The 22,305-nt window shown below is 42.8% G+C and overlaps 1 protein-coding gene across 1 annotated transcript in view; it reads right to left on the reverse strand.

Moving 5' to 3' along the window:
- The window catches only part of txndc11 (thioredoxin domain containing 11), an 82,383-nt gene extending 62,622 nt beyond the window's left edge, over positions 1 to 19,761 (reverse strand). The window contains exons 1-3 of the mRNA XM_043711987.2: positions 19,568 to 19,761; positions 4,502 to 4,718; positions 569 to 666 (exon numbers count right to left, since the gene is read on the reverse strand). Coding sequence (XP_043567922.2) covers positions 569 to 666; positions 4,502 to 4,718; positions 19,568 to 19,701 — 449 coding nt within the window. The 5' untranslated portion in view covers positions 19,702 to 19,761. The remainder of the gene's footprint in view (positions 1 to 568; positions 667 to 4,501; positions 4,719 to 19,567) is intronic.
- Between the last annotated feature and the right edge of the window lie 2,544 nt (positions 19,762 to 22,305).

Consider the following 22,305-nt stretch of genomic DNA (forward strand, 5'->3'; position numbering starts at 1 on the left):
GGCGCTGTGAGGTAGCAGTGCTAATCACTGAGCCACCATGCTGCTATTTTTAATGGTTAATGGAATGTTAAAACGGCCTACTCCTGTTCCAAAGTTAATCCAAGTAGGGAATCAGCTTTTATGAGTCATAGCTGAAAAGTTGAAATCCACTCTCTCCTATTGCCTCATTACCACAGAGTTGGGTTGGAGACTGTTCCCACCAACCCTACCATCAAATGTAGGGCAAAATGAATTTTATAGACACAAGGAGCTGACCAGTTGCTACCAATGGCAAAATCATAGAACAGCACACCAAAGAGTGTGTTTGACTTCAGCAGTGAGTCAGAATAAATGGCAAGTACCGAGAGTTTAGATCTTTTGATTGATGAGGGATTGATTTTACACATGAGATTGACAATCAGTTGATATTCAGTGTGGTATTCAGTATCCCTCAACCCCTGCACACACAAAGTAATCTCTTTGGTTGCAGCACTTCTTTTAGGGATGTTTCTCAGTTTTAACCATTTTTAGTGGTCATCAAATTTTGTGGGTGGGTCACCATTTACTGAATTGGGAAATGGCTTCTTACCTTCTCTGATATAAATGGATTACAGGATAATAAAAGAGATTCATTTGCTTCCTGCACTTCCCCTGGTGCCACCAGCAGTTTACAGCAATGAACAGCACCTAGACAGTGGGAAGAATTCAGTTCCATTATATGGTGTTACGTCAGCCTCAGCAACACTATCATGCTTTAACACAATTAAAGTTTTTTTATTTTAATCCAAGAACACTTCAAATTCAAAATGCACAACTGTTCAGCAGCAAAGTAAGACTCCAATGATAATTAATGAACTACTGAGGAGTGGATTCTATGACTAGTCTTGGTGACCAAGGGCCAGAAAGAGTTGATGATTAGAAGGCAGAGGAGAAAAACAGCAAGGAAAACACTTTTTAAAAAAAAACGATTTGAGGCGAGCTGTGTGCCCTTCAAGTCTATTAGAACAAAACTTGCTTCAGCAACACATGAGAAACAGCATTGCTGACATTCAAAAAAAACCCTCCCATATTGCCCTGAAACAGGAATTGAACCAGTAAATTCAAGCAGACACTAAAACTTGAACCCAAGAATACGTATAAGGCAGACGAATGAAGAAGAAAAAAAAATCAGCTAAAGGAGTAATTCAGGGAGTGGGCAGGCACACACACAAGGACAGCTGCAAGGAACCTCCAATGATCTATGCTGGTTTGCATAAGGCCACACAAATTCAAGCCACCGATGTTTATAAATCTTAATCTTTTTAAATTACACATTTCAATCTAATCTAAGAGCCACCTACGACACACCAACAATAGATAACTGGTGAGCAAGTAGGCGTCAAGGCGTAGGAGGCAGGAAGGTCAGTGTCAAAAGGCACACAATTTAAAAATAGCTTACTGCCACCTCAGTCTCATCAATAATTCTAAAGGAAAATACTCGGGTAGGAGTCCACATCAAACTGAAGTTAAACTTTAATCTCCTGCATAAAAATCAAGTGAGCAGCATTGCTATTTTAAAAGATTCCTAGCTGAGTCATAATCTTAAGACAAAAAAAAAAAGAGTTAGGAGTTATAATTTAGGCTTTCTGGCACCCTTGAAAAGAAATGAACTGGTTTTGCTACCCAAATAACAGTAATTATGTTCAGTAGTTAAACTTTTAACTTAAAGTTCTTTCCTACATGCAGCATACTGCCCCTAGAAATTGAGCCAGATTAATAGATTGCCATTTAAAACAGCTTCCCCAATTAAAAAAATATGAGTGAAGCCAATTGTGTCTCTGGGATTTAATTCTGTACAAGCTGAAAACAGGCATTAAAACAAGCTGTGCAACTAAAGAGATGCCTGGATTTTTAATGGTGTCAGCATACAAGGAAAACACTAAAATGCATAGTAGTATCTATGGAAGCACAAGGTGTACTCTCAAGTTTAAAAATTAAGAGATTGTTCCTTGGTAATCCACAACCAACTTGTAGTTTTGGCTGTCAAAGATCTATTTGTTTACCTATAATTAAAAGCCTCAAATTACCCAGCAGCTAATTGGCCATTAGAAATCAGCACTCCTTTCTACAAATGGTAACCACTCACTTTCCACAATTTAACCATCACCACTGCTCACTACTTTTCAACACACAGAAACATGAAGCATTTCGAACAATAGTTTCAAACTCCCAACACGTTGTATTATCACCTCAGTGGACAGAATTTTCCAAACTCTGTGCTGAGAAGTGAAAGATCCACGCCAACATGTCCACAAGTTTTGATAGATTGATTGCACTTTATGGATTAGAAACTGAAAAAGCCTTCAAAATACAATTCACAAGTCTCTATGAAAAGCTTCAGAAGAAAAAAAATGTCCAGATCATTATGACATTTAAGCCACAGAACTCAAACGAATGACACCGGTACTGCTGTTTCATACTCAACCCTCTTTCTCAATCCCCTACAGCAATATCCTCCCTTCCTTTCACATCTGTAATTTCATAAAGGAGAAGGTTCACCCTATTTTCCTTGTGCTACTTACTGATTTCTGCACTCTTCCCCATTATCATTTTACATTCTATTTCAAATATTTATCACGTGCGCTTAAGATACAATCACTTGTGATTCAGCATTCCATATTTTAAAAACTATGGGGAGGAATAAAGTAAAAATCAACTTCCTCTTCATTTAGGAGGACAGTCCTGACTTTGTCATGAATATGAAATAATCTTTTCCTAGCCCCACTCTTGAAAATATTTGGAAAGCTGAAATTATATTAAATTCTCACTTATCCATGACAAATGAACATCCTATGTCCTTTTCTCCAAGTTTCTCTCTCAATCCAGAAACAAAATGTGGATTTTTAACAAGTAGTAAATGCTAAAATACAACCAAGATTAGCAGCATCTTAAAATACTTAAAAGTATTAAAATTTCCATTGCTTTGAGACTGATAAAAAGTTCAAGGTTAAATCATTTAGCAACAGACAATTGATAGGTAACCTTTTAATATAATGGGTAATACAGTAATGATAATATATAGAAATTAGGGAGAAAAAAAAAGTGTGGAGGGGGGGGAAAATAAAAACCCCAGAGTGAAAGGCTTGCACCAGATTGTACTTCTAGTCCACATAACATCCAAAGTGCATTTGCTAATTGAGGATTTACTCCCAGTTGTAAAGACTACACATTTAATTTGGAAATATAATCCAGAAAATGAAAGTTTGAATTTAATATCTGTTTTCAAACAACCAGACGGAAAATTGGAACACTGTGGCACTCTTGTTGGAACTGGATTTGAGGTATTTTCTATAGCAACCTGTTCACAGATGTTATTACACACTCTCGAGCAGGTGGAACTTGAATCCAGGCTTGTTAGCACAGAGGTAGGGACATTACCACTGCTTCACAATAACCCCTTTGGAATTGGATTTGACACTTTTGTACTGACACCAAGATGTTTTAGGGTGAAAATAAGCAACTGCCAAGCAACACAGATATGTATTGTTTTAAAAGGACCATTTTGACACCAGGAGGCAAGCGAGCAGCTGGGACAGGCCTGCAAAAAGCCTGCAGCAAGTAAAATCATTCTGTCCATCACCCACTCTAATTGGAGGGAAAAACAAAAAAAGACATTCAAAGGCTTTGCAAAAGAAAACACCTAATTTAAACCAAGAGTCAAGTACAACTGACTGACTATTGAATTAAGGATCGTCACAGCTGACAACATCAGAATTTCATTACCAAAACTCAAAAGGAATTTGCAAGGTAGTCACCTCATTTCTCCCTTTTGGTTGGAACTCAGATCCACAAACTGTGCCTCTATTCATTTTCCACCCATGATATTCTTAAACAGTCTGCCAGTTTGCCCTACATGTTAATGAATAAGTGGGTGTATTTGGATTCAAAGATGGTCATTTAAATTTGCATTAGGAATTAATAATCTGTTTTGCCATAATTTAGAGCAAAGGGTTGTTATATAAATAAGCAGTTTCTTGTTAAATGATTAAACCTGGTGAGTTTCTTTGATCATAGTTAATAATGGTCACTGTCCAGCTAGGTCAGACAGAGTCATACAGCATGGAAACAGATGCTTCGGTCCATGCTAAGCATAATCCCAAACTAAACTAGTCTCACCTGCCTGCTCCTGGCTCCTATTCCTCCAAACCTTTCCTATTCACGTACTTAGATAAGTATCTTCTCAATGTTGTAACTGTGCTCACAACCACAACTCCCTCAGGAAGTGCTTTCCACACATGGACCACACTATGTAAAAAAAAAAAATTTGCCCCTTAAGTCTTTTCTAAAGCCTCTCCCCTCGCACCTTAAAAGTCATTCAGGCATTAACCATGCTAGGTGATTAAACTGCTCAAATTTCACACTTATGACGATTCAGAGAATAATGGGGTTTTACTTTCAGTTTACTATTCACTCCCATCAGGGTATTGACAAAGGGCAAGGCAAAGGTGACAGTGAAAGTTTAAGGACACAAATCAACACTCACCTGATCTCGAAGCTTCATTGCTACCTGATCAATTTCTCCCCTGACAGAAATGGATTCGCCACACCAAGGAGCATAAAACAGAATAACGTAGACTTCAGATATGTGACAATATCTTTCCACTTGATCCAGTTGCCCCATGTACAGGTCAATAACAGGAGAGTTGGGGGAGAAAAACCGAACAGGAGGTGGGGCCATTTTGACTACATCTTTGGCTCGACTGGAAAAGAAACCAAAAAAGTAAACACTCATTTCTCATAATGAAATCAGGATTTAAAATTGTACAATTGCCTAACCTGCTAGAACATCTTAAATGGAAATAACGCGCTCAAATTTCTCACCTCTTAACAAGAATGTCAGTCATTGCGGTTATGATTTAGTACTTTTAACTTCCAAGTCAATCAGGATCAGAAATGGAAATAAAAGTAAATAAACATGTTTCACCTTTTTACTTCTCAATGTCATCCATCTGAAATCTTGCTTTTTGCAAAGCATGCATGAATTAGAAACTAAATGATTTGCTGTGACTGAAGTCCCCACAATTCACGAGCATTCACAGTGAAAAGCTGGTTATTTCTGATTTTTACTGGGCATTCATTGCTCAAATAGGCTTCACACTTCAATAGGATTATTTCCATGCCACCTGTAATCCAATAATGCACCATACCAACTAGATTGTAATATCCTCTCAATGTTTCACTTCAGAAAGCAGAGTACTATTTAATATTCTGCAGAATTTTGCTGTAAAGATAAACCTGGGTGTCCTTGTACCTGAATCACAAATCGTCAGCGTGCAGATATAACAAATAATTAAGGAGGCAAATATAATGTTGATGATTTCTCACGATGAAAGAGAAGACTTGCTACAACTATACAGGGCATTGGTGAGGCCATTTTCAGAGTGCTGTGTAGAGTTTTGGTCACCTTAAGACAGACAGAAGGTTCACAGGGCTGATTTCTGGGTTGAGCAGTTACAAGGAAAAGTCAAGCAGGTTAGGCTAATACTCAATGGAGTTTGGAAGAATGAGGTGATTACTGAAATATAATACTCTGAGGGGCTTGAAAGGGTAAGAGCTACATGTTTCCTCTCATTAGTTAAAATATTTCCCAAAGATTTTAAAAACCAAGGGGTCTTTCATTTAATACAGAGATGGAAGTGGAGGCTGGGTCATTAGATTCATACAGCACAGAAACAAATCCTTCAGTCGATCTCGTCCACACTGACCAGACATTCCAATCTGACCTAGTCCCATTTGCTAGCATTTGGCCCATTTCCCTTTAGACCCCTCCAGATGCCTTTTCAATGTTGTAGTTGTACCAGTCTCCACCACTTCCTCTGGCAGTTCATTCCATACGTGCACCACCCTGTGTGAAAAAGAAACCTATGCCCTCTAGTTTTGGAATCACCCACACTGTAGCCTAATTAGCCCCAGCCTAATTCTCCCCATAGTTTAAACCCTCCAGTTCCAAAACATCCTTCCAAGTCTTTTCTGCAACCTGTCAACAACATCCTTCCTATAGAAGGGGGACCAAAACCGTACACAACATTCTAAAAGTGGCCTCACCAGTGTCCTGTACAGCTACAACACAACATCCCAACTCCTATACTCAATGTACTGTGGAACACAAATCATTCTGTGTCAAGGCCATTATTTAAGATTACAAAAAGTTACTAATTTGTCTCTGGTACCTCGCTGTGCAAGACTGCGTTGCAATATCAGTCTATAACAAGATTTAAACAAAAGTTTTTAAAGCATTTTCCAGATACCTGTATAAAGTTGTGACATCCCAAAGTTTTAAAAGCTGCTACATCAGTCCACAAGCCTTCTCTTCTTGATATCGATTGACCGCTAAATAAATGCAGCCAACTTTCACAATAGCAACCTCTTTATTTTAAAAGAGATCATGTATAAGATTACTAACATACATATTTTGTCAATGACTTTGGTTCTACATCTAGTATTTGTTTTCTGCCTGGTCTGAGAACCTCTTTTTAATCTTTCAGCTAATACATGATAAAATGTGTTTTCATCATCAGATAACTCAGCAGTAGAAATGTTTTGGACTTTGATGGAAAGTAAAAAAATGTTTCATAGATACTGGATGCCCACAAAGCATTTTTCACTATTTTTCCTCTTGCACTGTAAACTAACTGGTTCGGCTAGATTAATATTTCATTTTCTTAATTTTCAGGGTGACAAATAAGGTAAAAATCTAAGCAAAAAAAAAAAATTGGGGCAAAGTGATATTTATGTACCTTGCGTAACAAAATAACTACAGCGATATTAACAAATAACACCGAGATCACTCAAGTTAGATAACAGATATAATTAGAAATAAATGTCTTTTTTCCATAAGAAGAAAACAAAAAAAAAGAGATAAATCAAGTTAAAGCATGGATAACAGCGAGCTCAGTTGCTGCACGCCAAGCTGAGTTAGGTAGAAATTTGATTGATAAAGGAGAGTTGGGGATATGGGAGCAGGATCAGCAATGCTGGTGGAATCATGACCAAAATTAGATCACCCATAGTCTTACTGAATGGCTTACCTCTGCTCCCTCTGCTTCGTATAAAAGAGCACTCAACTGAAATCACTACAACATGGCTGGAGTGAAATATTTTACTTGGAACTTCTGTTAATTACAAGGGCCCTTGGACTCGAAACATAACTCTGATGTCTCTCCAGTGATGCTACAGACCTGCTGAGTTTCTCCAGAAATTTTTTATTTTATTTCCAGGTTTGCTGTGCAATCGCCACCTGGTGCCTTGGACGAGATCACTGCTGTTGAATGACAAAAATCCTCTCAAGCAGAAACTAGAATTAAAGTGATGAAGGGGAAAAGGATGAAATTCACCAATGCCATCGATAAATTTCTCAGGCAGCTTTCCAAGAACAGCGGCTAACACCACAGCTTTGACACTGACTACAATATCTGATTGGCAATTTCTGTCAAGTTCATGATATGAAGAGAAAGCCAATAAATATATGTAGCCAAGTGCACTTGTTCAAACTTTTGGAATATTGCGTGCAATTCTGGTCTCCTTCCTGTCGGAAAGATATTGTGATACTTGAAAGGGTTCAGAAAAGATTTACAAGGATGTTACCAGGGTTGGAGGATTTGAGCTACAGGGAGAAACTGAACAGGCTGGGACTGTTTTCCCTGGAGCGTCGGAGGCTGAGGGGGTGGGGAACCTTAAGAGGTTTATGAAATCATGAGGGGCATGGATAGGGTAAATAGACACCCTGAGGTGGGGGAGTGCACTACTCGACTGCATAGGTTTAGGGTGGGGTGGGGGGGTGGGGGGAGGGAAGGGAGGGGGAAGTGGGAGATGGTAAAGGTTCATCTTGGAGTGCAGTTACTAGCGGTGTTCCGCAAGGATCTGTTTTGGGACCATTGCTGTTTGTCATTTTTATAAATGACCTGGAGGAGGGGCTAGAAGGTTGAGTGAGCAAGTTTGCGGATGATACGAAAGTCAGTGGAGTTGTTGACAGTGAGGAAGGATGTGTCAGGTTACAGCGGGATATAGATAAGTTGCAGAGCTGGGCAGAAAGGTGGCAAATGGAGTTCAATGTAGGTAAGTGTGAGGTGATTCACTTTGGTAAGAGTAACAAAAAGATGGGGTACTGGGCTAATGGTCGGATACTTGGTAGTGTGGATGAGCAGAGGGATCTTGGTGTCCAGGTACACAGATCTCTGAAAGGTGCCACCCAGGTAAATAGTGTGGTGAAGAAGGCATATGGCGTACTGGCTTTTATTGGTAGAGGAATTGAGTTCCGGAGCCCTGAGGTCATGTTGCAGTTGTATAAGACTCTGGTGCGGCCGCATTGGGAGTATTGTGTGCAGTTTTGGTCGCCATACTATAGGAAGGATGTGGAGGCACTGGAACGGGTGCAGAGGAGGTTTACCAGGATGTTGCCTGGTATGGTAGGAAGACCATATGAGGAAAGGCTGAGGGACTTGGGGCTGTTTTCATTGGAGAAAAGAAGGTTTAGGGGTGACTTGATAGAGGTGTACAAGATGATTAGGGGTTTAGATAGGGTTGACCATGAGAACCTTTTTCCACGTATGGAGTCAGCTATTACGAGGGGCTTTAAATTAAGGGGTGGTAGGTATAGGACAGATGTTAGGGGTAGATTCTTTACTCAGCGAGTCGTGAGTTCATGGAATGCCCTGCCAGTAGCAGTGGTGGACTCTCCCTCTTTATGGGCATTTAAACGGGCATTGGATAGGCACATGGAGGATAGTGGGCTAGTGTAGGTTAGGTGGGCTTGGATCGGCGCAACATCGAGGGCCAAAGGGCCTGTACTGCGCTGTATTTTTCTATGTTCTATGTAAAAAAAGAGAGACCTGAGGGGCAACTTTTTCACGCAGAGGGTGGTTCGTGTATGAAATGAGCTGCCAGAGGAAGTGGTGGAGGCTGGTACAATTGCAACATTTAAAAAGGCATCTGGATGGGTATATGAATAGGAAGGGTTTGGAGGGATATGGGTCGGGTGCTGGCAAATGGGACTTTATTTGGTTGGGATATCTGGTCGGAATGGACAAGTTGGACCGTAGGATCTGTTTCCATGCTGTACATCTCTGTGACTCTATAACTCAGTGTTTGTGTCTTCCAATGAAGCAAAAATGAATAGTATGTGATACAGTGCCACCTAGCAACAAAACATTGATACTGCGGAAATATAATAGGATATTGGGGATTGCAATCTACTGGATTGGAGTCTGTGGACATTACCAAATGCAATGAAAACCTGGTTTTTAAATTTAAGAATGATAAAACCCAGAGACTGGCATCAGAGTTCTGCCAGTGCAGCACTTCCATCAAAATTTTGGGACATTTTTGATTGTAATAAATGATGCATGCACCTATTCCTATCTGCCCTGGTGTGTGCCAGCCTGAACTTTTTAAAAAAAAGCAGCAAGATTTGTGGCCTTTTGGAGAAACAGAAATTGGCACACTATAGGGTTCAATTATAGGCATGCTATCAAATACAGCTGAAAGAATTTGTTTTTAAATGTGAATACGAAAAACGAATGCAATCCACTGAAGACTTGACAACTTTGAATGGGTGCAACTGGAAAACCTAGAGGAAATTATAAAGTATTGCCTGGATTGAAGCTGAACTTTGGTCAAGTTCACCAATCCATAGGCGATTAATGTTGGTTAATGCAGTAGTGTTGCAATTGGTTTTTAAAAGTTAAACAGGACCCCTTTTTAAAAATTAAATGCATTCAAGTAATTGCTTGTACTTATGGCTTTATAAAATTGAATTTACTGTGATATTAATACATGTTTAAAAGGTTAGCTAATTATTTCACAGGCCGGGATGAATTCATGTAGTGAATGTAGGTTGTAGTGCTGCTCTCTAAACAGAAATAAAGTATTAAAAATAGACATCAGATTAAATCAATACAGATGAAGTGGCAAAACCAGCTGAACATTGTTGATGAAAGGCTTTTGCCCGAAACATCAATATTCCTGCTCCTCGGATGCTACCTGACCTGCTGTGCTTTTCCAGCACCACATTCTTGGCTCTAATCTCCAGCATCTGCAGTCCTCACTTTCGCCTTGTAATAAAATATGACCATACCTGGTGAAACACCCACCATACAGACAGTTACTGCTATCACTATGTAAACTAAACGAGAGAGTTAATTATTTTACTACCGCACCAAGGTTTAATTTATACATGCGTTCACAGGAGACAAGCTGCTAGCAAGGCCAGTTTTTATTGCCCATCACAATTACCCATTACATGGTGATAAAAATGAGTGCTTTAGAGGTGGTGGTGCTCCAGGTGGCAGATACAGTGGATTTAGAAGGTGAGGCCAAAAGTAGTCTTGCCAAGTTATGGATGGTACACAATGCTGTCATTACACACTAGTAAAGGGAGTGAATACCAACAATTCTAGCCGTGAAGTTTCTCTTTTTATTGGAGCCAAATTCATTCAGCAAAGCTGGAGAATTCCATCACACTTCTAATTTGGATCTCTTGAGAGAGGTTGTGGAGGGTCAAGAGATCAGACACTTAATCAACAGACTCTGACCTGCCCTTGTAGTCACAATAGGTATATTGCTGGTCCAGCTAACTTTGTCAAATAGGAATCCAATGATAAAAATGCCATTCATAATAAAGGGAAGGCAGTCAGTTACTCCCTTGTGGGCAATAGCCATTGCCTGGTCCTTTTGTGGTATGCATGGTGCATGTTACTCATCAGCCCAGCCTGAATATTGTCGAGGATGCAGACAATTGCATTACTACCTGGAGTTTCTAATGACACCAAACTGTGCAACCATAAAATGAAACTCTCAACCACTTCTGTGACCTTATATAAAAAAAGTCATTGATGAAGCAGCGAATAAAGATGGTTAATCCTAGAACATGACCCTGGAAAACTGGGGTTCTTGGGCAAAGTGGTAGCGGCCCTACTGCTGAGACAGGAGGCCAGGGTTTAAGACTCATCTACTCCAGAAGTAGTGTGGCATAACACAGGTTGATTAAAATATCGAACCTGTGAAACTCCTACAAAGATGTTCTGGGGCTGAGACAACTAGCCTTTGACAACTCCAACTATCTTCCAGTGTACTAGATAGGAATTCCAACCAGTGCAAAAAAAAGTTTCCCCAATTTCAAATAGGACACCTTGACTCCATACTTACTGGAATATCTTGGCTGGAGACAGTTATTTCTGGAGCACAAGTCTTCAGCACTGGAGCTGAAAATGTGTTGCTGGAAAAGCGCAGGTCAGGCAGCATCCAAGGAACAGGAGAATCGACGTTTCGGGCATAAGCCCTTCGTCAGGAATTGTGACGTTTTGGGCATAAGCCCTTCTTCAGGCTTATGCCTGACCTGCTGCGCTTTTCCATGCCTGACCTGCTGCGCTTTTCCAGCAACACATTTTCAGCTCTGATCTCCAGCATCTGCAGTCCTCACTTTCTCCTCTTCAACACTAGATTCAGGCTGTGAAGCCCATAGCCTTTGCAACATCCACTGCACACTGTCAAATCTTCAGCCATGGAGTGAACTGAATTGTCTGAAGACTGATTTCTGTGATGAGGGAGACCAAAGGAGGACGCAAGGATGAGTAATGTCATAGGCATGTTTGGCCGACAAAGTCAAGAAACTTTCAGCCTGGTCTTTTGGTTTCACACTCTGGGCTCTGCCACTATTCAAGAGGGAGATGTTCAAATGATGTTCATATCATCACTTCCAGTTGTTGAAAAGGAGGTACCTGCCAGCTACACCACCTAAACAAAAAAAAAACCAACTACAGATGCTGGAAATCAAACAGAAATTGCTGGAGATACTTAGTACGTCTGGCTGCATCTTTGGAGAGAAAGCAGAATTGTTTCAGGTCCAGTGACCCTTCTTCAGAACTTGTCAACTGTTGTAGACCTGGCAAGAGTAAAAAGCATACAGCCTCAATTTCTGTTAGTATCCTATTAATTGAAAGAAACCTGCTAATTGAATCAGGAGCTCAAGTAATAGAAGTGTACAGAATGGAGGTCACAGATCACTTTCACGCTATGAACAACATATGAGAATACTATTGGGAACTTTCAAGAAGACTATACTCTACTCGCCTTGCAAAAGAATAGGCCAAGTTATGTTCCAAATACAATTAGTTGATTTTTTATGACTTGTTGAAATTAAACTCAGCTACTATTGTACATACAGAAGATTCCCTTAATGAAGCAACAGAGATGAATAACCTGGTAAATTAAGAGTTTGGCAATCAGGGAAAACAGAGGAATTCTAGCCTATTGGAGGAACATTAACCAGGATACTGGGAGCAATGTCTTGCTGTGAATGAGAAACTGAAGGCATACTCAAATTTAGTACTATTTGGAAAGATCACCTAGATGACGTGTTCACATCCTTGAATGGAGCTTGAACCTATTTCAAGCTTGATTACTCAACCTTTCTGAAGTCATTAGGTTCACCATGTCTCCTTTAAAGAGTTACCAATTACTTCCAGGTAAAACACATTTACCACACAAAAACATCCAAACAAAAAAAGTGTAGGCCTTCTATGTTTTTCAGGGACAAGACATTGATTTTAAAATCATTTATCTTCTACTACAGTTCTTTAAAATGTAGTAATGTCACCTCTTCAATCCAGAATGTAGAATGGAGATCTGTTAAGCCACTACTTGGTAGCACACTTATCAGATGCAAGGTTGCAGAATCAAAATTTGTTTGTGATATATATAAATGATCTGGAAGAGGGCACTGCTGTTATGATCAGCAAGTTTGCAGATGACACAGATTGGTGGAGTAAGAGAAAGCATAAAGGGGCTGTCAAAGAATATAGATAGACTGGAGAGTTGGGCGGAAAAGTAGCAGATGGAATTCAATTGGGGCAAATGTGAGGTGATGCATTTTTGGAAGTCTAATTCTAGAGCAAATTGTACAGTGAACGAAAGAGCCTTGGGAAAAGTTGATGAGCAGAGAGATCTGGGAGTTCAGGCCCATTGTACCCCGAAAGTTGTTGCACAGGTGGATAGAGTGGTCAAGGAGGCATATGGTACGCTTACCTTCATCAGATGGGGTACTGAGTACAAGAGCTGGTAGGTCATGTTAAAATTGTACATGACGTTGGTTCGGCCGCATTTAGAATACTGTGTACAGTTCTGGTTGCCACATTACCAAAAAGATGTGGACGCTTTGGAGAGAGTGCAGAGAAGCTTTACAAGGATGTTGTTTGCTTTGGAAGGTGCTAGCTATGAGGAGAAGTTGAGTAGGTTAGGTTTGTTTTCAATAGAAAAAAGGAGATTGAGGTTTACAAAATCATGGAGGGTCTCGACAGGGTAGACAGAGATAAGCTTTTTCACCAGGGTGAAGGATTCAATAACGAAAGATCACGCTTTCAAGGTGAGAGGTGAAAAGTTTGAGGGGGATACATGCAGCAAGTACTTTACACAGAGGGTGGTGGGTGTCTGGAATGCGTTGCTAGCAGAGGTAGTAGAGGCAGGCATGGTAAATTCATTTAAGATGCGTCTGGACAGATGCACGAGTAGATGGGGATCAGAGGGATATAAATGCTTAGGAATTGGACAACAGGCTTAGACAGCAGATTTGGATCAGCTCAGGCTTGGAGGGCTGAAGGGCCTGTTCCTGGGCTGTAAATTTTCTTTGTTTTGCTCTTTGTTTAATCAATTCTCGCTTGAGACAAAGCATTGAAAAATTCAAGGCTGACACCAAGAGTAGGTCAGAGTGAATACCATACTCCTGAATTTTGAAGGAGATCTCAACGGAGACCTTGTGCACTACCCAAAAGTCCCTATGCAGACTGAACTGACAAAGACCACCAGTTGCTTCAAGATGATTAAACTACCAAAGGAAACATACTTAAGGGTTGAACTATATTTGGATCTGTGGGACTGGATAAGCCTAGCCGACTGGAAAATGTTCAACACCAGTCATGATTTCTTAAAATACCAAAGTCATCAACGTCAGCAAGAGCTGAACATCATTCCGGCTTGGGCTGATGACTGTCAAGTTACATTTACACCACACAAGTGCCTGGCTACATTCAGCTCCAAATAGAAAAAGTTTCATTCGTCAACATTCAGTGTCATTACAGTTACTGAATTCCTCACTTTTAAACATTACACTATTAATTTTCAAAGGCCAAACAGCAGTGCCTGGTCTCCAGTTATCTTGGACACTCCTCACTGCTGGACCAAGACCTTGCGCTATTAAGCCCGTGTGGCAGCCAGCATGTAATGGTTTACCCACATGAAAAAAAACTCTCACAGGCATCTTCCCTTACCCAGAGTGTGGAAGAGAGTCATCCTCACCTGCAAGGGACCACTAATGAATGAATGGTCAACATTCTGCAGTTTCCATTGATCAGATACTACATTAGACCAACCATTTCAATAATGAGGCTGCAAGGTGGGTTAAAAGTTAGGTAGTCTGCGTGAAAATGAGAAACTTGCCTCCCAGCTCCTCAAAGCCTGTCCACCGCCAAGACACAAATTAGGAATGGAATGAATATTCTCCACTGACCTAGAAGAGCTCCAAAAACATGAAGCTTAACAACATCCAGGACAAAGCAGCCTGCTTGATTGTTGTGCCATCCAACATCTTCAACATTTGCTCCACTCTGCATCAACAGTGACAGCAGTGCTTACCATCTAGAAGATGCACTGCAGGAACGCAAAGTTGCTCCAACAGTATCCGCAAAGTGGATGACTCTCTTCCACACACAGCAAGTCCACAGGTGGCTATACAAACCAATGCAGTTCTGCAGGCTCTGTTACACTTGGGGAAGGTGGTGGTCACGGGAAAGGGTGGGAGAGGTGGTGTGACAATAGAAAATAATAGACAATAGGTGCAGGTGTAGGCCATTTGACCCTTTGAGCCAGAACCACCATTCATTATGATCATGGCTGAACATCCACAATCAGTATCCTGTTTCTACCTTATCGTCACTAAGAGCTCTATCCAACTCTTTCTCGAAAGTATCCAGAGACTTGGCCTCCACTGCCTTCTGGGGCAGAGCATGCCATATACCCACCACTCTGAGTGAAGAAGTTTCTCTTCAACCTCTGGTCTAAATGGCCTACCCCTTATTTTTAAACTGTGTCCTCTGGTTCTAAACTCACCCATCAGCAGGAAAATGCTTCCTTCCTTCCAGAGTGTCCAATCCATTAATAATTTTATACGTCTCAATCAGATCCCGTCTCATCCTTCTAAACTCAAATGTATACAATGCGCTCTTATCGTTGTTTTCGCATGGCTTCCGCTCTTTCCCCAAAGGCAAGTCTCAAGATGCTCGACATCTTCCCAGATGTTCCTTCTCTACTTTGGATGATCTTGGGCCAGTGATCCCCAGATGTCTGTGGGAATGCCGCATTTGCCAGTGAGGCCTTGAAAATATCACTGAAGCACATTTTGAAGCTGGGAGTACACATTCCTGATGAAGGGTTTGTGCCTGAAACGTCGATTATCCTGCTCCTCGATGCTGCCTGACCTGCTGTGCTTTATCAGTGCCACCGCTTTCAACTCTGATCTCCAGCGACTGCAGTCCTCACTTTCTTCTAGTCGTACACCATCTGCTTGGGGAGTCTCGTGTCAGTCATGAAGACAACATACCCAGCCCATCGCAGCTGATCAACAGTAGTCCATGCCTCGATACTGGAGATTTTGCTCTAGTTGAGGATGCTGATGTTGGTGCGTCTTTCTTCTCAGTGGATTCACAGGTTCTCGCATTGGTGGTGTTGCTCCAACGCCTTGGTGTGCTGTAGACAGAGCAAGAGTGAGGACTGCAGATGCTGGAAATCAGATTCTAGATTAGAGTGGTGCTGGAAAAACACAGCAGGTCAGGCAGCATCTGAGGAGCAGGAAAATTGACCTTTTGGGCAAAAGCCCTTCATCAGGAGGGGAGGCAGAGAACTTCCAGGTTGGAGAGATAAGTGGGAGGGGCTCTCCACCCCAGAGGCTCCCTGCCTTCATTCCTGATGAAGGAATTTTGCCCAAAAGGTCATTTTTCCTGCTCCTCGGATGCTGCCTGACCTGCTGTGCTTTTCCAGTACCACTCTAACCTAGACCCTGTGCTGTAGGCCGTCCATGTCTCGCAGCCATATAGGACGATGGGCTCAGTAAGCCAGGATCTTCGTGTCAGATCTGATATTGTTGTCCTCACAGCCTTTTCCTCAGATCCAGCACTGTCTCCAGTGTGCTAGCAGGGCCTTCAGTCGCCTGAGGAAACACGTCCACAACCTCTACCGTGTGGAAGGGCATGAGGCAGCAGATAGGGGGCAACATCACCATCTGCAAGCCACTCAGCACTCCGGCTTGGAACTATATGGTCATTCCTTCACTGTTTAGATTAGATTTTGTTGGGTCAAAATCCTGGAACTGCCTCCCTAAGTGTTGTGGGTGCCCCGGCAGTAAATGGACTGCAACAAATCAAGACAACAGCTCACCACCTCCACAACCTTTTCCTGGGCAATTGGGAATAGTTAATTAGTGCTGGCCTAGCTCATGACACCTACATCCACAAATTACACTAAGAAACAGAGGAATGCTTCAGGCTAGCAGCTCGTCAGAATAAAAGGAGGAGAAAATCTGAAACTGGTAGCTCTTTTCACAATTTAACATTGACTACAAAGGTCAAGTCTGCCCCAGAGCCAAGATCTACCCCAATCAGATCCACTCTATACACAACAGCAAGATCAAACCAAAACCTGATCTTCCAGTGGAGTGCTGCCCTCAAGGTTCAGACTAAGTGCTGAGGATGAAAGATTGAGGCAGCTGTCCAAAGGCTCAAACAGGAAAAAAAAAGTGTGTGCCTTTTCCACATTCCCAAACCAAGAAGCTGGAAACTGTGCAAAGCCCCTTGGACCATGCCCACCAAGAGGATGTTTGACATTAAAAATGCATTATAAATATAACCTGTCAGTGCATGATTAGTGAGGTACTTCATATAGCTTACTGATCAGTGTGCACTTTAGCTATGTTCAATTATAAGTTACTTTTTAAAAAAATAAATTGTGCAGGCACGTTTGTTTTTAGAAAAAACACTTCTGTACAAGCTACATATAACTCTAAGTTACCACATTGGTGCAGCCATGCAAAAATATCTTTAAAAAAGTTATAAACTTCTAAAACTATCAACAGGGTGCACTTGTTTCTCAATGGCATAAAAGATAACACATTATTTGGCAAAATAGCAGGTGTTCTTTCCTTCACGTGTGCTGGCAAATATTAAAAGTTTGCTGCCAGGGTTGGAGGGTTTGAGCTATAGGGAGAGGCTGAATAGGCTGCGATTTTTTTCCTTGGAGCGCTGGAGGCTGACGGGTGACTTTATAAAATCATGACAGGCATGAATAGACTTAGAGGGCATAAGTTTTGAGAGAGAGGAGAAAGGTTTAAAAAGGACCAATGGGATGACTTTTTTCACATAGGGCGATGCACGTATGGAACGAGCTGTCAGAGGAAGTGGTGGAGGTTGATACAATTACAACAGTTAAAAGGCATCTGGATGGGTACATGAATGGGAAAGATTTAAGAGCGATATGCGCCAAATGCTGGCAAATTGGAAAAGGTCAGATTGCGATACCTAGTCGGCGTGGACAAGTTGGACTGAAGGGTCTGCTTCTGTGCTGTATGACTGTCTGATCACTATCACATTGCTGTTTTTGGGAATTTTCTGCGTACAAGCTGCCTAACTGCTTTCCTATCTAGGCTGCTAAACTTCAAAAAGTCAGTCTTCAACTGTGGAGCATTTTGTGATGCTCTGAGGTTAGGAAAGATGTTATATAAATATAAGCTATTTCTCTTTTAGTTAGTGCATTTTGGTGTTACTTAAATGTGACAATGGTTACATTTTGGAGCTTTATACTATTGATCTATCATACTGAATGTGTTGTAGTATACCGCAGTTTTGAGAACCAATAAATAGTGTAATTAAACTAAAAATTTCAAGTGGAAAAGGTTACTTTAAAAAGAGAAGTATAGATTATAGATGAAAGGGTCTCTTGCTTATTTGTTTGATTCCTGCCCTCCAAAGATATTTGCATACTTGAACTACATAAGCAAAATTAGTAAAAAGGTTAACATTATTATGACTATTCTATGCACTCATCACAAATTTTAAAATCGCAAATCAAGGGAAAAACAAACCTCCCTAATAACAAAACCCCCTCTCTCAAAAATAAGTACTTTCTGAGTTACTCAGTTTAGGTGAGGACCTAAAATCATCAAGGATTGAGATTCGTGGTCACAGCTCCCAGCAGAATTCATAGTGATGAATCATCTTAATAGAACCAACACTGGGTTTCAGTGCGTTAAACAATATCTGCACAGACACAGATGACAAATAGGTGTAAAGTGCAATTCATTATGGCACACTCACAGCAGATTTTCCAGATACACAAAGAACGCCCACCTCTGGTGTAACTGATGTTGCAGCTGCTGTCATTGTTTAAGACAATTAAATACATAAAAGTTTTGGTCATTGCTTCAAGTTGTCTTTGTAAAATAATTTACTGAATGTTATAAAGTGGCACAATTCAACATGTTGCCCAGTTTATGACAATTGATACAAAAAAAGTGATACAATTGGTTAACCTCCCTGTTAAATTTGTAATTCTCATTCTTCACTTACCAAATATTTTCTTAAATACAAGTTATGACAATTATTTGGCTTCTACTCACCACCTCATGAATAAAATTTATTTTTTTTTCCCCCACGCAAAAAGACAACAAGTGAACTATTCATTCTTAGCTACATCTATTCCTGATGAAGGGCTTTTGCCCGAAACATTGATTTTCCTGCTCCTCACTGGGGACAGTGCTGGGGGGGGGTGTGGGGGGAATACACCAGAGTCAGTGCTGGGGGGGGGGGGGGGAATACACCGGGGACAGTGCTGGGGGGTACACCGGGGACAGTGCTGGGGGGGTACACCGGGGACAGTGCTGGGGGGGTACCCGGGTGGGGGGGGCAGGGGTACCCAGGTGGGGGGGGGGGGGGCAGGGGTACACCAGGGACAGTGCTGGGACGGGGGGAACCAGGGACAGTGCTAGGGAGGGAGGGAGGGAGGGGGTGTGTGTGTACCAGGGACAGTGGTGGGGGGGTTGTACACCAGGGACAGTGCTGGGGGGTGTGGGGGTGTGTGTGTGTGTGTACCGGGGACAGTCTGGGGGCAGGGGGGGTACACCAGGGACAGTGGGAGGGTACACCAGGGACAGTGCTGGGGGGAGGGGGGGTTACACCAGTGACAGTGGGAGGTGGGGGGTTACACCAGGGACAGTGGCAGGTGGGTAGGGAGTGGGGTGGGTCCACCAGGGACAGTGCTGGGGGGGGGGGGGGGGGGGGAAGAGTTACACCAGGGACAGTGGCAGGTGGGGGGGGTCCACCAGGGACAGTGGCAGGTGGGGGGGGGGGGTCCACCAGGGACAGTGGCAGGTGGGGGGTCCACCAGGGACAGTGGCAGGTGGGGGGGGGGGTCCACCAGGGACAGTGGGAGGTGGGGGGCGGGTTACACCAGGGACAGTGGGAGGTGGGTGGGGGGGTATGCGGGTGTATCCCCCCTCCCGCCGCCTGCCGTTTACCTGAGCGCGAGCCTGAGGCTGAGGCTGAACAAGGTACAGATGACAGCTACCGCCCCGCACACATACTCGGGCCTCCTGGCCATCTGCCGCACCGTGTGACTGATCCACAGCCAGTGCCGCTGTAACCTGATCATCCCTGGCCGCCGGCCCCGCTCTTTATACCGGGCTGTGAGAGGGAGGGGGGTGGGGGGGGGGTAAAGGCCTCTCCGCCCAGACCCAGGCCTCGGCTCTGCGCCGCCGGGCGAACCCCGCTCCGCCACGTACTCGCCGAGACTTCCGCTCGGTAACCCGGGGTCACGGCGGCGCCGCGCCCGCCCGCGCCTGCGTGGTGACGACAGTGGCGGCGCGCGACCGCGCACGCTCGGCCAGGCTAGACCTGGCCACGCCCACCGCTGCCGGGCATCCGGGTCCCAGCCGGCCAGCCAGTCCGGCCGCCGCGTGGTCCTAGCGCCGGGTGTGGGTGACAACCGCTGAACCAATTGGTTCACAGCAACGTCCCGCAAACCCTTTTGTTTAGTTTTAATCCTTGGATTTTGCAAGTTTGCGGGGGTCCACTGCGGGAAAATCACCCTGCACTTCAAACTGCCTCTTCCAGTTGTTTGGTGTGAGTTCAACACCTCTTACAATACTTAGAAACAGAAAAAGAGAAGGCAAACATTTGTATAGCACCTTTTTTATGACCAATAACTGCCTGAAAGTGCATTACAGCCAATAAAGTGTAATCTTTGTGAGAAATGTGTGTGCACAGGACAGTAAACGACAATGCAAAGCTTAGTTACTGGCGATCTGGACTTCAGCATAAATATTGATCAGGATACCCTCCCAGCATTCTTCAACTTAGTGCCAATTGGATCTTTTCTATCCACATAAACAATCAGAATGGGACCTTTGTTTAACATTTCAAGAAGGCACCTCCAGCAATGCAGCACTCTGTCAGCACTGCACTGGAGTGTCACAACAGCATTTCTCCAAGGGGACATTGACGACTGTAAATCAGAGTAGAATGGAGTGTGGTGCTGGAAAAGCACAGCCGGTCAGGCAACATCCGAGGAGCAGGAGAATCGATGTTTCAAGCATAAGCCCTTCATCAGGAATGAGGCTTTTGGGCCAAATGGACTGTGAGATAAATGGGAGGGGGGCTGGGGGAAAGTTAGCTAAGAGTGCGATTGGTAAGGCATGGGAGGATATTTGGGAGAATGCAAGGAAGACATCAATTTGTAATAGGACCCATGCTTTACAGTTGAAGATTCTCCACAGGGTCCACTTGGCCCCAGACGGTTTGTCAAAATTTAAACCAGGGGTATCTTCAGCATGTCCCAAGTGCAAGGTCTGTACGGGTACTCTTACCTATTGTCTTTGGTCTTGTGACAGGCTTCAAACATATTGGAGCGCTGTGGTGGGTGCAATGGAGAGGATTTTAGGTGTAGGGGTGGAGAAGGACCCTATTTCGCTCCTTTTGGGCCTACCCATTGTATTTCCTGCAGACTCACATAACGCAAAACTTTTAAATATTCTTACATTCTGTGCAAGGAACAATATCTTGCTAGGTTGGATATCAGAAAAACCCCCAGGCCTGTCGGGTTGGCGGAAGATTGTTATGGAGCATATTCCCCTGGATTTTCTCACAAATATGGTACACCACAAAACTGAGAATTTTTACAAGACATGGCAACCCTTTTTGAAATACCTGGACACAGATTTATCTGCCACACTAACAAGGACTTTTATATAGCCATAACGATTGTGTTTCATGAGTCCAATATCCAGGGAGGAGGAACTGTGAATATATGAGTGTTGTTTGGCTGGGCTGAGTTATTACTATTTATTTGTTTGTTGTTAGGTATTTATTTAGTTAGTTAAATAGCTAGTTTAGGTTTTTTTAATTTTATACTTCTCTATACATGTTTATACATTTGTATAGGAGGGTGGGTTGGGGAATTTTTTTATTATTTGGGTTTAGTTTTGTACTATTTTTGTACTGTTTTGAATTGCATTGTTTTGTATTTGTTGTAATATTTAAAAATATTTTTTCTTAATAAAAATATATTATAAAAAAAAGAGTGCGATAGGTAGATGAAGGTGGGGATGAAGGTGTTTGGTCAGAGAGGAGGGGGAGCGGATAGGAGGACAGGTCAAGAGGGTGGTGCCGAGTTGGAAGGTTGGATCTGGGATAAAGTGTGGTTGGGGAGGGGGGTGGTGGGGAAATGAGGAAACTGGTGAAATCCACATTAATTACATATGGTTGGAGAGTCCCAAGGCGGAAGATGAGGCTTTCTTCCTCCAGGAGGCCCAGGATCTGCATGTCCTTGGGAGAGTGGGAGGAGGAGTTAAAGTGTTCGGCCATGGGGCAGTGGGGTAGTTTCATGCGTATGTCCCAGAAATGTTCTCTGAAGCGTTCTGCAAAGAGGCATCCTGTCTCCCAATGCAGAGGAGACCACATCGGTGACCACATAGCAAAATTCACAAGTCACAGAGTCATAGAGATGTACAGCATGGAAACAGACCCATTAGTTCAATCTGTCCATGCCAACCAGATATCCCAACCCAATCTAGTCCCATCTGCCAGCACCCGGCCCATATCCCTCCAAACCCTTCCTATTCATAGACCTATCCAAATGCCTCTTAAATGTTGCAATTGTATCAGCCTCCACCACTTCCTCTGGCAGCTCATTCCATACACGTACCACCCTCTGCATGAAAAAGTTGCCCCTTAAGTCTCTTTTAAGTCTTTCCCCTCT

This window comes from Chiloscyllium plagiosum, unplaced genomic scaffold (assembly GCF_037043375.1).
Source record: "Chiloscyllium plagiosum isolate Xiang-an unplaced genomic scaffold, Cpla_swu_hap1 HiC_scaffold_20, whole genome shotgun sequence".
In the NCBI taxonomy this organism is placed as follows: domain Eukaryota; kingdom Metazoa; phylum Chordata; class Chondrichthyes; order Orectolobiformes; family Hemiscylliidae; genus Chiloscyllium; species Chiloscyllium plagiosum.